Source organism: Podarcis liolepis, assembly GCF_965112155.1.
Source record: "Podarcis liolepis genome assembly, chromosome: 5".
Lineage (NCBI taxonomy): Eukaryota > Metazoa > Chordata > Lepidosauria > Squamata > Lacertidae > Podarcis > Podarcis liolepis.
The window spans coordinates 90901486-90917277 of NC_139556.1; the positions used below are offsets into that span (position 1 = coordinate 90901486).

The following is a 15792-nucleotide window of genomic DNA, read 5'->3' on the forward strand; positions in this document are numbered from 1 at the left end:
ACGAGCACTGTGGCTTTCTGGTGCCTCAAATTCTTCTATTATTTTCTGCCAAGACACAATAAAAACAGCAAGTGCTTTGTTGTTGTTGTTGTTGTTGTTGTTAAATTTCGTAGAATTGTAGATTTGGAAGAGACACCAAGGGTCATCTCCTCCAACCCCCTACAAATGCTGGGATCCTGCCCATGACCATCCGTGGGTGGGTTCGAACCACCAACCTTCTGGTTACTGCCAGACACACTAACCCATTGCACCACTATTTATACCCTGCCTTTTCCCTTGGGGATTGCTAGGAGTATTTCCCCCAGATTTTTCTACTACTCCCATCTAGTGGCCAACACAGCATTGCCAGTTTCTGTGAACTGCTGGTGGGCAGAGTGCTGTTGTGCTCAACGTCCATCTTGCAGACTTCTCACAGGCATCTGGTCTGCCACTGTAAAAGCAGGATGCTGAACTAGAAGGGCCATTATATGGAGCTCCAGTGGCCGGCTCCAATTAGCCCCTCAGAAGAACAGAAAGGGCCTGCGGATCACTGGCAGAGCAGATTATTTGCATGCAGAGAGAGCCATGTTCGGTTCCTGGCATCTGCAGTTAAAAGGAACTTAAGAATGCAGGTCAGTGAATGACCTCTGTCCGAGACCTTGAAGAGCCATGGCTATTTGGAGCAGATGGTGCTGGACTAGGTGGACTAATGATCTGATTCATTAGAAGGCAGCTTGATATATTCCCATGCTCTAAATTCATGTCCTATGCCCCTCGGTTTCTTAAATCTTTCTTCTGCCTTTTAGCTTTGCCCTTGTTGGAATTCTTGTTACTGTGGTCTTTCTTCTGCAATAATGCAGGCAGGATTGTAGCTGTAAACTAAAGCAGAGGGCAATTTTGGGCAGCGCTGAGAAACACTCCCTGCTTTTCGTCGATTTGTTCGCATTCCTTGTCAAAAGTTTTGTCCATTTATTTCCATTGCCCTTGCTTTCCACCGCCTTCGTTTGCCGTAAGTCACGATGATGTCATCCTGTCAGCTTTTCTGATTGCTACCCGATGCACAACATTGTGACGACACGTAACATTGTGAATCAGTAAAAAGTGAATGTTTGCAGAAAGCATCTGCACAAACCTCTGTCCCACCAAACAGGGGCTTTCTATGAAAACCCCAAATTTGCACAACTCTAAACAAAGGGGTGGGGAAACTCAAGCCTGAGGGCCAAATGTGGCCCTCTGAGCATCTTTACTTGCCCAGGCCTAACACACTCTCAAGCCAGACTCCCTACTGGCTCTAGTGATCACAGCAATTCTTCCCGGTAGGTCTTGCCCCAATGAAGTGGTTGTGTGTGGATGGAAAGTCCTCGCCTTCCACCTCTCCTCCCTGGGTCCTTCCCAAGCCATCTAAGGCTCCCTCGTCTAGTGTCCCATTGCTCTCCCCTCCTCATTTTTCTCTGTGTTCTGGGAGATGGGAGGTGAAGATTCCCTGGACTCCAGCAACCAACCTCATCTCTGTCTCCTGGTCCCATCCTCTCCTGCCTCTGATTCTGGTCTGCTCTCTGCTCCAGCCTCTTTGTGCTCATTAATCAGCTTCCAACATCTCCTCCTCCTCCTACCCCCAGTCTGTTCCCTCTTCTCCTTCTGACCACTCATCGTTGTCCCTCCACCAATGCTCTGAGCCTTCTTCCCCTGGGGGTTCCCTTGGGGGTTCCCCAGTCTTCTGCATCCAGCCAGCCCATGACATCAGAGGACAGAGGGATGTATGTAGAAACTACCCCTGCTGTCCCAACATAACACTGCAATGTTGGAAACAGCATGATGGCAACATTACTGCTGAGCTGCCGCCATGCTGTTTCCGTCACAACAGTAATTGATTATTGCAAAGACTTCAAAGGGTTGCAGGAGGCAGACAACCCCCTGCTGGATGTTTTGGAGCTTTTTGTTGCTTAAATAGTAGGATCATAGGGTTGGAAGGGACCCTGAGGGTCATCTAGTCTAACCCCCTGCAATGCAGGAAACTAAACTAAAGCATCCATGACAGATGGCCATCATAGCTCTGCTTAAAAGCCTCAAGGAAGGAGAGTCCACAACCTCGCGAGGGAGACCATTCCACTGCTGAACAGCTCTTACTGTGTCTGTATTGGTTGACACATTGTATTTCAGCTGCTCATAAAGCAAAAGATTGACCCTGGTACCTGGTTGGCCAATCTTGCTGAAAGAATTCTGAGGAAGGGAGAGCATTGGTCAGACTTTCCATCGCTGTCCGATATGTTTTCCAGCGCCCAGCTACAATGATGTATTTACACCCAACCACGGTTTAGAGGCAGCGAAGAATTTAAAATGTTTCCGTTATGCTGGTTTTAGTGTCTTTGTGGGGTAAGTTATGGCCTTTATGCAAAGGAGACTCTAAAGGAAGCATTTCCAAGTGCACTTTCTAAGTTGCCATTTAACCTGTCACTTTTTTTTTTTAGCCAATCCCTCTCTTCGAATAGTAATTAGACGTCTCCGATAGTGATCTGCAGAAAATACTCTCTGGTAGTCTTCTGGGTGACTATCGCTGGCAGTTTTATTACTAATTTGGAGTTGCCACTGGGCCTGTCATGTAATTAAGTTACTAATGGAGTGTCTTGGCTGAGCTGCTTTCTTTTGTTATTTTTTCCCCTCCTCTGTCCGTTCATTTTATGAATTCCTTTGTATGTGTTTGATGATAAACTCCTGCCTGCAATCGCTCACCAACCTTCTCCCCCCCCCCCACCATTATTTTCCAACATCACACAATATAGTTTACAATCAAAGGTGCCCCTGGGTAGAGATTTATGATATTTACATACTGCTCTAATTAGGATAATGATTACACCTGCTTTAAGATAACATTTATTACCTGCTCTAACAGACCCACCAAAGCCTAGTGGAAACCAACTGAGTGGGGTTTTTTGGGTTGTTGTTTTTTTGCTTTTTCCCCAAAAATGCTTTTAATCCTGCTGTGCTTACAACAAGAGACATATAATAGCTTTGCTTCGAAGAATAACAGTGGAACCATTCGACTGGGAGCCCTTTCCTGTTCTCCATCTCCTTGCTGCTTTCTCACCCTCTCAAGCAGTGTACTTCCGCTTACCTTGCTTTTCCATCTCTATAATCCAGGCTGCCTTCAGTTAGGGCACCTGGGACTTCCTCCAGAATGCCTTGAAGTGGTTTGCATCACTGCACAGGGACTGGCAGGTCTGCACAGCTGACATCTAGCTATAAGTTCTCTTGCTTTCCAGGAAAAAAGGTCTTGTGGCTTTTCCTGCTCCCCTTCTGTGATTCAAGTTGCTGTTGGGCTGCAGTTCCCATCATCTCTGGCCACTGGCTGAGCTTCCTGGGAATGTTTGGAGTTGTAGTCCAACAGCATCTGGGGACACATGGCTGAAGGTTGCTCTCTATACCCCACCCCACTTCATGCACACAAAGAATCTGAGCCACAAGGCAGCTTCTTCTCCACGCATTTGTTTGTTTGTATCCTGCCTTTCCCCCAGAACTGGAACTCAAGAAGGCTCACAAAAATTAAAACAAACACAAATAAAACACCAAAAGCCAAAAACATTAGAATCATAGAACTGTAGTGTTAGAAGGGAACCTGTAATGGGTATGAGTTACTCGTGCGTAAACTGGTGCCTTTCTCGGCTAATTTGCCTTGTTAAACCTTTCTGACTGCGCAGCCCTTTCTCATTGTGGCTGCCTCAGTCACTGGCAGAATCCATCAGTGGGCGTTTCTTGAACCTCTTCCAACATAAAAGTTGTTTGACACCCAGTCTCCTCCTCCTCTCACTGCGCGGGAGTCTTCTGCGCAGGGAAGGCGTGGGTAGCGGAGGACCTGGGCTCTCCTCACTGATGTCCAGTGAAGAGTCCCTGAGCCCTCTCTCCACTTCCCCCGTCTGCCTCCCTTTATCCCCGGTGTTGCGCTGATTGGCTTCCCCCTCTACTGAGCTGTTTCTCCCCCTGCTGCTGGGTCCTTCGCCCGCATCATCTGGGAGCCTCCCCTTCACCTCTCGCTCCGATGTCAATTCCCTGACAGAACCCAAGGGGTTTCCTTTTTAAAAATAATAATAATATTTTTATTGGTTTTTCCATGTATACATCCTCTAACAATATTTCTCTAACAATTTTCCATGTCCTCCCCCCAGACTTCCCTCATATTCCCATTTTGTTTTATCTCCATATTACTCACCCTGCATGTTGTTTTCCCCCCCAAAATCCCCATACATATAATCTTACTTTTTGTTATATACAATTGTGTTTGTTTATTCAAACCCTGCCAGTGAGTCCAATTCTTTATGTTGCTTCTTCGTGTATGTTGTAAATGGTTCCCATTCTTTTTTAAAGCCTTTGTTATCCTTTTCATGTAATTTATCTGTTAATTGTGCCAGTTCTGCATATTCCATAAGTTTCCCTTGCCATTGTTCTTTCATTGGCATTTCTTCTGTCTTCCAAGCTTGTGCTAATATAATTCTTGTCACTGTTGTTGCTTACATGAATAATTTCCAATTTTCTTTTTTAAAAATCTTTTTAAAAAGGGGTATCTATTCCTAACCCCAGGCAATGCAGGAATCTCAACAAGATATCCATGATAGATGACCATCCAACCTCTGCTTAAAAACCTCCCAGGAAGGAGAGTCCACCACCTCTTGAGGGAGTCTGTTCCACCACTGAACAACTCTTACTGTCAGAAAGTTCTTCCAGATCTTTCCTTTCTTGCCACATGAATCCATGGTTTGGGTCCTGTCTCATAATACTAGAACTCAGGGACACCAAATGAAGTTGAATGTTGTGGATTCAGGACAGACAAAAAAAAGTATTTCTTCACATGGTCATGTGGCCAGCATGACTAAACCACTTCTGGCACAATGGACGGTTTCCATGACGAAAACCAGAACGCACTGAAACATTGCTTACTTTCCCACTGGAGCGGTACCTATTTATCTACTCGCACTAGTGTGTTTTCGAACTGCTAGGTTGGCAGAAGCTGGGACAGAGCAACAGGAGATCACCCTGTTGCGCGGATTTGAACCGCCAACCTTCCAATCAGCTAGCCCAAGATGCCCAGAGGTTTAGACCATGGTGCCACCCGCTCCCCTATTTCTTCACACACAGTACATAGCTAAATTGTGGAAGTCACTCGCATAAGATGTAGCGATGGCCACCAGCTTGGATGGCTTTAAAAGATGGTTAGACAAATTAATAGTGGAAAAGGCTATCCTTGGCTACGAGTGAGGATGCCTATGTTCTATCTCCATTCTCCAGTTGCTGGAGAGCTCAAGTGGAGAGAACCCTGTTGCTCTCCATTCCAACTTGTGAGCTTCCCATAGGCATCTGGTTGGCCTGGTTGGAGAAAAGAATGCTGAACTAGACCCGCGGACCCAGCAGGGTTTTTCTTACATTCTTTTGAGAACAGAAATACATTGAATGCCTTATCAGGCACTGTGGCTAAAGCGTATCCTCCCTCAAACAGGGCACGTGTTGCGGTGAGACCTGGAGACTGACCTCCTGGTTGTGGGTGGGTATATTGGGCAGCCACAACACCTGATTGGTAGGTCCCTCATTGCTGGGTTTAATCTGGTCAATGGGGAGCTGACTAATCGGACCGAGGGGCCTATTTATACCTATGCATGTGACCCAGAGCTTCCTCTTTCAGCTCGTGCATCGGAACACTCGCCCACCTCTCCCTATATTTAGGGCATTTTGTGATTGACCTTGCTATGCCATCATGTGTTGTCTGTCGTTGGGGCAGGGCCACGGCAGGAATTTTCCCCACTTGGCAGATTGGCTGTTGCCATTTGGGTTTCGCCTGCCGCGTAGCAAATTGTCACAACTTGTAAGGTTGTGGATAGGCACTGGTTCAGGTGATAGGGATGGGAGAACAGTTTCGCCATCCCTATGTGAAGTATATTCCATTAAAGGAATTCAAGGACTCAACTTGGTTTGGTCAACCCCCGAGAGGGGGTTGTGCCCGTGCCTGAGTCCAGGGGAGCATCTGGGGAGTGGACATATCCTGTTCCCGGACTTTCCATCTACCTCAGGTGTTTACCCTTGGCTGACCTATGATAGAGCTCTAGGTCAGCGCTACCTGCAAGGGTGCAGGGAGCTAGTTGAACCAGAGCCTATGCAACCACTCACTTTCTGTAATCAATAAAGTTGTGGCCTAAATTCTGCCAAAAACCAAAACTAAAATTTGAGTCAAGTGTGAGTTTATTTAGGCGGGAGGTCTCTGGGTCTGAGCAAAGTAGTTAAAGCACTGTTTCTGGTCTTGGAGTTATTCTGAGTTTTCTCTAGCAAAACACTTTATCACTAGTCCATTTGATTTGGAATGAGGAACTCCATTCAGAAACAACCCCACTCTGTGTGTTACAGCTAACCAATCAGCCCACTGTGCATTATCCACGAACCAAACTATCACATAAACTAACATTTCAGAAAATCCTCCCCTTGTGAAAATTATGTATCCAATTTTGTGGTTCACTGTCCCAAACACACGATATTACTTTTTGACGTGGCAATAATATTTGGGAAAATCTTTGGGGAGGTGTTGCATGGCTGTACTTACAACCGTGTAAGATTTACATTAGTTCCTTGGGGATGGGGAACACCCCGGTGAGATGAAAGAACTATTGAGTATGGGGATCAGGCTGTTATTCTTCTCAATGAGAAAATGTTAGTGGGATGTCGTGGGGCTGGGGCTGTGATATATATTTCATCCTGATTGACGATGTTTCCTTTGATAAGATTTGTAGATGTACGCTCCTGGAGCGATGAAGGGGCACACTTCTGGGAAGGCAGATAAAATATACACAGTCGACTTCTGAGCTTGCCGCGGGTTAATGTTACAGTAGGTAATGTGTATCATTTGTAAAACGTGGCTGCCACCTGGGGGCATCATCGATGATTTCAGATTATTTCAGATACCTGTTTTCATCTGTTTGAGTCAAGCATTTACTGTTTCTTATTGTTCTTTTTCAGAAACATCCTTTACAGGCTGGATGAAAGGACACACCAATTTTCAGTACTGCTAGAGGCGGTGGAACACTGCAAGCTGCATCAGTCAAATGAGACTCTTCAAGCAGCCTTGTCGAAAGTGCTCAGCAGCCTCAATTCAGCTCAGGTTTCTTTCAAAGCAGGACTCAATGTCTTTGAGGCTGCCTTACTGGGAAGCAAATGAGGAATCTGTCTCTTTCACGTGTACACACACACCTACACACAGGGAAGAGCTTTGTTTACATTTTGCAAAGGAAAACTCTGAGCTGGACCAGAAATTGTACGTGGTTGAAACCTTTCCTTTCTTTTTTCTTTTTTTGACTCTTTAAAAGAGTCCCTGTTTCATGGCACCATTTTGTACAGTTAGATAAATCTGAAGCAGCCTTTTGCACTGTTGACAATTTATCATGTACTTCTATTTCCGAATGATATATGGAGGAAAGCTAACTCTTTGGAATGTGTTGGTACACACAAAATCAGCCTTGTAAATGAGCCCACGAAAGCTAGTAGACTGCAAAGCAAAGGACTAGCTTGCTGTGACTGTCAGGAGAGGACAAAGGGCTGTGTCCTCCTTGCAGAAGCCCTCTCGTTCATCTTCATGGAAGTCCATGTACTCACTAAGCGGGTGCTTAGATATAAGGTGGAATATCTCTGAAAATTTCATTTGCTTTATTGAAAAGGGGGTGGGTGGAGATTAAGACTCAATATCATCATAAATGTGGGGGGAAATAGATCTTTGGATTTAGAAGATCAGATTTGGACTCAAATAACAAATTGAATTGGGGTGAAACAGAACGGATCTGAAACATATTGGGCAGCTTCCAAATATTAAAGATACAAGGCAAATCTTTTTTCTACAAGAAATCATATATATATATATATATATATATATCAGGCTTGTATTTAAGCCCTTGCCTATACCCCCTGGTATAGGGTGGTATAATAATAATAATAATAATAATAATAATAATAATAATAATAAGAAGAAGAAGAAGAAGAAGAAGAAGAAGAAGAAGAAGAAGAAGAAGTGCATTGAGTTCCATGAAGGCAAATGAGTGGACTGCTGCAGGAGAGATGAAGCTAACAACCAGTGTACGTCTTTAGTGGGCTGAATTTACATACATCCATAGTCTTTTACTTTCTCAGTGGAACTGCAGCCCACCCACCATTCTGTATCACAAACTTCTGGTGAAACTATCCGTTTCAACAGTGGTTTGTCAGGTAGCATTAGGGACTGCTGTTCAATGAAAAGAGTCAACAGCAGAGCAAGTTGATGCAGAACTAGTGGATCTTGGTCATGAAACCTTACAGAGTGATGAGGGCACTTTGCAAGTGCCACTGTGCTGATTACAGGCACCTGTATGGATATTGTAAAACTTCCGTCATAAATATCTTCAGGTTTCACTGATTAACCCCTTATTTATAAGCATACTTTACCCTTAACTAGCAGCAAGCCAGGTCTGGCTGTCAAATTCCACCAGCAATACTGAACAATCCCTCCTTTGTATTCACAGACCACTTTCAAGCTGCTTATGTTTTATAGACATTTAGCATTAAGAATTAAGCTTTCCTCACCTTGAGGTGGCTAGCAAGTCAATCGTGTCTCCCGTGGATGACAAGGTTAGTCAGAGTCATAAAACAGTGTTGCTAGTATTGTTCTCCGATAAGAAAGAGATGTTTATGGACTATAGCTGTCACTGTCTGCCCAGGAGACATAACGTTGGCAATGTTGGATGTAGTTACATTTCTCCTTCTTAATCTCTGGCTACAACCAAGATGGCAACATACATACGACATTGTGAGGCATATCCCGGTGTTCCATACTCATGCTCAGGCAAACACCTGAACACACCTATGGCTACTGTCATGTCACATACAGCTGGGGATGCAAAGTACTGCTGTTGTATATAGCAGAAATTAATCCTGTTTCACCCCCTGAATTGTTGGCTGACCTCCCAATATAAGTGAAGTGTTAGGCAAGTTATTCCCAGTGGAATCAAAACTGGCACCAGTGGAGTCGGGCTGTCAGGAGGAATGCAACTGAAAATGGCAAATCCATGGTGAGCGTCATGGGTATCCTGAATTCAGTTTCCTAACAGGGAGAGATTTCTGTTTTCCTGTCAAGAACCAGTACATATTCAGAAACCAATGGCTTTGAGTTTCATTGTAATACAAGCATGGCCATGGTGCACTAAGAGTTCACCTTTCAGCAGCTTGAAGGTGGGCTGCAATATTTGGGGACATTCTTTGCTCCTATAGATGTAGATCAATTTACTCAGGGACCTGAGATGTTCACTGTGAGCTCACCTTGCCTCATGGGTGAGCCGGCCCAGAATAAAGAGTGACATCAGGATTTGCTGCCCCTTTGGATCCTGCCGTCTGAGGCGGCCACCTCATGTAGCCTTGTGAGTGGGCTGGCCCTGATGTGAGGTCTTGTCTAATGTGTGATTCTCAGTGAGAACTTAAATATGTTCTTCTTGTATCCCTATTAGGTTTGTTGACACACGCACACTTTTCAAATGCTGTCCATGGCTCTAGCATTTATTAATTGGAAATTTCATAAGTTCATGATTATTCTAGAACTACGTTCCTTAAGTATTTGATCTATTTTTAAGCAACATTTTTTAGTTTGATCCATCAGAATCCATATTAGGTCAATATATTTATTAGGTCAACCAAAAATGCCAGAAAATCGTGTGCAAATGTCTGAGTTCTGCAGAACTTTTCATCAGGCTGGATGGTAAATAAGTGGGGAGAAGAGGAGAGAGAGAGAGAGAGAGAGAGAGAGAGAGAGAGAGAGAGAGAGAGAGAGAATTGGCTGGTGGAAAAGCCATCTGTGTTTGTATTGGGAGAAGACTTAAGATGGAGGGTGGAAGAAGGAAGCAGGCATTCAACTTAGTGCCTGTGAGGCACTATGCAGGTTTCAGGTTGTACCACAGTCTACTGTGACTGAATGTTTATGTGCTTAGAATGAGCATAGTCTTCCCAGAGCTCTTATTCTCCTTTCCCGCCCCTTCCTCTGGTTGTGAGGAGATTTGAAGCATTGGCTTCCAGTTTCAATTAACCACAGTTTAGTGCTCTGTCCAAAATTGTGGTTAATTTCAACCGTGGTTTGTTTCAACACGCCAGCTTTGTAAAACTCAGTTTCAGATTGGCTTGTTTCAAGTGAATCATAATTAAAATGAGCCACAGCTTGTGTGGATCGGACAACACAGCAAACTGCAGTTCAACAAAAATGGGAGTGAAAGCTTCCCAACTCCTCTTGAAGGCCATCAAGGGGCAAAGAGAAGATGGATTGTGGAAGCAATAATGCCTGGATACAGCCAGCAAGCTGCAAGGCTCCAGGGCAATATGAAAAGCTCCATCTATGATGCCTGATGACCTGTGAATTCTACTTACCCACCAGAGTGGGAGGCAGCCAAACTTGAAGGTGGCCTTCAAAGAGAATATCACAAGCACCCACAAACCTGTGGTACTCTTTTCTTAAGCGTGGATAGGTGAAGTGAGCTCTCAAAGATCATTTTTAAGCCCTTGCAAAAGGTCATTGTGAGCTACATTCCAACACTGATTGCTACCTTCAAGTGCCCGTAAGCTCAATATGAGGCCTTGGCTAGATTGATAACAGGACATTGCTCCAAATAAGTTGTGACCTATATTTAATAGAGAAGAGTGGCTGATAACTGGATTAGCTGCCGGGGCAAATGTAAAAGCTGTTATTGAGGTTTGGGGCTGGTCTCTCCTCCTCTTCCAATCTGTGAAGCTCTGTCTCACGCAAGACATTTATTACAGAAGGTCATATCTCTCTATCTCTCTCAGCCTCCCATTACAAACTAGAGAAGGTGACCAGCTTCCTCTTTCCTGCTCTTTTGCCAGACTCCTATGTTCAATCTATTCATGTAATGTCAGAGCCTGCAAGGGAATTGGGGGCATCAGTTAGTGTCAGCAAGCCAGCTGGCATCTGTACACATCCCCCCATCTCCAGCAGCTCACCACAATCCAAACCCGTTTGTTCAGAAGAAAGTCCCATTGATTTCAATGAGTTCTTTCACCTAAGTAAATATGCTAAAGACTGCATCCATTGATATGACATGTCCTCTGGGGCCTCTGAGTAGCATCGATAAAGTAAGGTGCCAGTAAATCATAACAGGCAATGTCATCCGGATTAATTTTGGTATTGACCAGCAATAAATTAAATTTTCTCTTAAAAGTAATAATTCAACAGGCATCACCAGACTGCTGAGGCATTCTTTGCTAGTCATTTGCCAGTATCCAGTCTATAACAAACAGTGTTGAATGATCCCGCAGCCAGGAAACTTTATGGCTTCTATATTTGTGTGTTTAAGGTGGATGAAAATGAAATGATAATGAATAAGCTAACATGATTTTATTCGTGCATATTTTAGTGCCCCCATAAAGAAGATAAAATACAATCAAGTCAGGCAAGTAATAAGAATACGGGGGAAGTGGGATTTGGGTACTAAGTTCATGATGGGCTGTAAATTGTTTTTAACGTCTTAGGGGATAAAACCGTAAAATCTATAGTATGTGCGTGTTAAGCAGATGTATATACAATCACAAAGCACACACAAAACTGCCTAGTGCCTTAAGCCCTCTTCAAGCTTTCTGTATTCACGTTAAGTAAACTCGTGAGGGTGCTCTGCGCCCTCAGCTATCCGGATTCCCCACCTGGAGAATAATCTCCTGAAGTGGGGAATTGCCTATACTTGTAGTGGTTTGCTGTAACCCTGGAAAAATCAAAGTAGCAATACAACAAGTCCAAGGAAACTTTTGCCTTCTGGACATTACTGAACTACAGTTCCCATCATCCCTAGCCATTGGCCATGCTTGTTGGGGCTAACAGGAGTTGTAGTTCAGCAACGTTTGAAGGACCAAAGCTTTCCCATTCATAAAAAAAGGGATTTCCCAACCCCCTCTCCTCTGCAGCCCCAGGTGCCCTTCCAAAGCCACTCCTCAGGGTTGGGTGGAGGCTCTGATTCTGAAACAGTATGAAACGTGGCACAGGTTTGAGCAGGAAGCTATGAAACCAGCCTTGCAGAAGTGTGAGTGCCTTTGACTAACATAAACAACCTATTGGATATAAGCAATAATGTTGAAGGTACAGAAAACCAAGCGTTGCGAGTCAGCCCACAGCATCACATCAGTTGGTCTGGAAACTGGGCTGTATTGATGCTTACTGCATTCATTCACAATGGCTGACTATGTGAAAGGGAACAAATACACAAGGTGGTTTGAAAGCAGCCTGCATCCATGTTGTGTAAAAGGCTGCGAGTCCCTTTTCTGTCTTCACTGGGGTAGAGCAGGAAATGTTGCAGCTCCATGTTGAAGTCCAGGGGCTGCGCGAGAACTTAGCCGTGAAGCACATTTGACGAAGGCAGCGTTCACACTTTCAAATTGTTTAGAGGCCCTGACTTCAAATCTCCCTTTGCTCTTCTTCATTTTTAAGACTGCATGCTGCCTATTATCTGATGCCTTCAATGTCTGTGACAGGCAGAAGTGAAACGACGGCAGTATTGTACTGAGTATTGTACAAGCCTCTCTCTGGAAGGAGATTCTTTACTGACTCCGTCTAAAGTGCATTTGATATAATGCACCGGGGTGACTGTCTTTACTATGTCTTTATTATAGAGTCGCTCTAGGTATGCAAGGCACTAAATGGAGGGAGTAGAATGGGGGTTTTGTAATAGCATTCCAAAGACACAATAAATCTGCCTGTTTGGAATGTACTGTGGGGAGAACTGTTCGGCTTAGAGAAGTTCATTCTGGGTCTTGCCTTTTTCTTTTTTTAAAAAACAGCAGCTTTTCATTGCACCCTGGAAGTTTTAGCCATTTAGACTCGGGTAGAATTAGGACTACTTTTAATATATATATATAAATGCTGCTTTGAAAATGCGGTGCATAGTAAGCTGAGCATCCCTCCTTCCACGGGGAAAGAAGCTCTGAATTTAGTCATTTAGTTTAGCCATTTTATTCACAATCTGAGATGTAGTAAAAAATATATTTTTAAAAACGTGATCTGTCATGGAAAAATCCCATTGAAGAAGATTACAGTGGTTACCCAAACCTCATTGCTGGTAGTGAAGGGGCCTAAAAATGTAGGTCTGCTGTTGCAGTTAAGTGCACATTTTTAGAAACTTTCTGAGAATTATCCCTGTCTTCTTCTTTTCTCCAGAAAAAGCAGCTGTGATTCAGATCAGGACTTAGATTCAGATCAGGGCTGAGGTGGAGAGGAGAGGGCATTAATATCTACCTCTGGTTATTAGGAGGCATAAGTAGCATTGCAGTGTGGAGTGTTCATCTTCAGTATGCCAGCCAGCCAGCCATGCCCTCTTCATAATGCTCCATTCTGACCCCCACCCCAGCCACCCACTCCCAAAACAATCGACCAGCGTTCCATGGCCACTGGGAATGTTCAGCCCTTGCTGCAGATGTTTTGCAGGACATTGCCTCCTTAGCGGTTTTCATAGAATCATAGAATCGTACAGTTGGTAGATGACCCCAAGGGTGATCTAGTCCAACCCCTGGAATGCAGGAATCTCAGCTAAAGCATCCATGACAGATCACCATCCAACCTCTGTTTAAAAATCTCCAAGGAAGGAGAGTCCACCACCTCTTGTGGAAGTCAGTTCCACTGCTGAATAGCTCTACACTTCTAGAAACCTCAGAGGTTCCCCCAAGCATACTGATATCCACGTCTTGTTTCAGCATAGCCACATTTTGGGTACATAGCCATCATCATAATTCATCACCTGAGTTTTCTATTTGCATATATGATGGTAAGATAGCAGGCCCAGCAAATGCTCTTAAGAGACATGCTCTTCTTAACCTTAGTTTTCTAGAGGAGGCCTTTGAATCTGCTGTGCAATGTTGCTTCCATAATGGACGTAGAAATCATTTCTTCTCCAGCCACCTAAAACCTTGAAATTGTGCCCCTGGCATCATCCAACATAGTATGTACTGGCAGTGCAGTATGCGCTTACGGAGCTGCGAATCTAGCACAATGCATGCTGCGCTGGTTTGCTTTCTGAGCGCTACTGCAAGGTATCAAGAAGTCCCACTTACAAAGGCATTCTTGGGGTGCTTTGCCATTGATAATCTCATGTCCATTTCATTTCCTGCCAACAAGTCAGTGTTGGTGACCAGCTTAGAGGCAACAACCACACGAAGCTGTGAATGTTGGGAGATACGGGACAGAGAAAAGAACGCACTAATTCGCACAGCGCATAGCCAAACTATAGAATTCGGTGCTACAAAATGTAGCGATGGCCACCAACTCAGATGGTGTTAATAGATCTTTAGATAAATTCAGGGAGAATGAAGCTGCCAATGGCTACTGGTCATGAAGGCTGTGTTGTACCTCCACTATTGGGGGCACTATGCCTCTGAATCAGTTGTTGGGAATTGGAAGCAGGGAGAGAGTTGTGGTCCTGCTGTCCTGCTTGCAGGCTTTCCATAGACATCTGGTTGGCCACTGTGAGAACAGGAAGCTGAACTAGGTGGGACATCATTGGCTGGATCCAGCAGGGTTCTTCTTCTGTTCTTATGGCTTGATCCTCATTGGCCTGTTACGGAAGCCCCAAAGGGACTTCAGTGGGTCTTGCCATCAAATCTTGCAGGCTTCAGTTAGATAGCTCACTCGGTAGAGCATGAGACTCTTAATCCTAGGGTCGTAGGTTTGAGCCCTACGTTCCTGCATTACAGGGGCTTGGGCTAGGTGGCCCCTTCCAGCTCTACAGTTCTATTATTCTATGTCCCCAAAATATAATATAGGATAACAAACCTATCAGAAAGAAAAAAAAACACCAGGATTGTATCCAAGAGGCAATATAGGGGGGGGGGCTGTTTTTGACTAGAGAGGATTAAATAATTTTTCATAGCTGCCTGTCTGTGCAATAATGCCATGTAGTAATTGCCTTAAAGGTAAAGGTGAAGGACCCCTGACAGTTAAGTCCAGTCGCGAACGACTCTGGGGTTGCTGCGCTCATCTCGCTTTATTGGCTGAGGGAGCCAACGTTTGTTCGCAGTCAGTTTTTCTGGGTTAAGTGGCCAGCATGACTGAGCCACTTCTGGTGAAACCAGAGTAGCACATGGACACACCATTTACCTTCCCACTGGAGTGGTACCTATTTATCTACTTGCACTTTGACATGCTTTTAAACTGCTAGGTTGGCAGGAGCAGGGACTGAGCAACGGGAGCTCACCCCATCGCGGGGATTCGAACTGCCAACCTTCCAATCGGCAAGCCCAAGGCTCAGTGGTTTACACCACAGCACCACCAAATGAATTCAGACATTCATCCTGTGGTGTGCTTCAGAAGAACGTGTCCACCATTTTGCATGGTGGGTCTTGTTACAAATCTCGGCTTGGTACAAACTGGTGTGAACCAAAGTGAGGCTGCCCCAGTTCACAGGGTAACATCTGTCTGCTGAGTTATTTGAATTAAAGCCACACATTTCCCTGAAGAATCATTCCAAAAACAATGCTGATATATCCTGTATCCCCTACTACACCCTCAAGTTAATAAACAACCCATGATAGAGTTGAAAAAGGTGGCTCATGTCACAGAAGCCATAGTTTTGATATAGTGAAACTAGTAAAGCAATAAATTTCACATGATGTGGAAAGTGTGCAATGAAAGATTGATTTTTATAACCTCCTAAAATATGGGTTTAGAGACTGGGTATCACGCCTTCTCTCTCATATATATATATATATATATTTGTTTTCGTAGATTTTCACGGGTACAGGAATGCAGGTTTTGGTGTCCTCGGGTGTCTTCCCGTGTAAAGG

At 44.4% G+C, this 15792-nt stretch overlaps 1 protein-coding gene across 5 annotated transcripts in view; it reads left to right on the plus strand.

The window, feature by feature from the left end:
- The window catches only part of NAALADL2 (N-acetylated alpha-linked acidic dipeptidase like 2), a 644561-nt gene extending 637176 nt beyond the window's left edge, over positions 1 to 7385 (plus strand). For all 5 annotated transcript variants that reach the window (XM_083504077.1, XM_083504078.1, XM_083504075.1 and 2 more), the window contains one exon: positions 6970 to 7385. In XM_083504077.1, coding sequence (XP_083360203.1) covers positions 6970 to 7168 — 199 coding nt within the window. In that variant the 3' untranslated portion in view covers positions 7169 to 7385. The remainder of the gene's footprint in view (positions 1 to 6969) is intronic.
- Positions 7386 to 15792: the final 8407 nt, after the last annotated feature.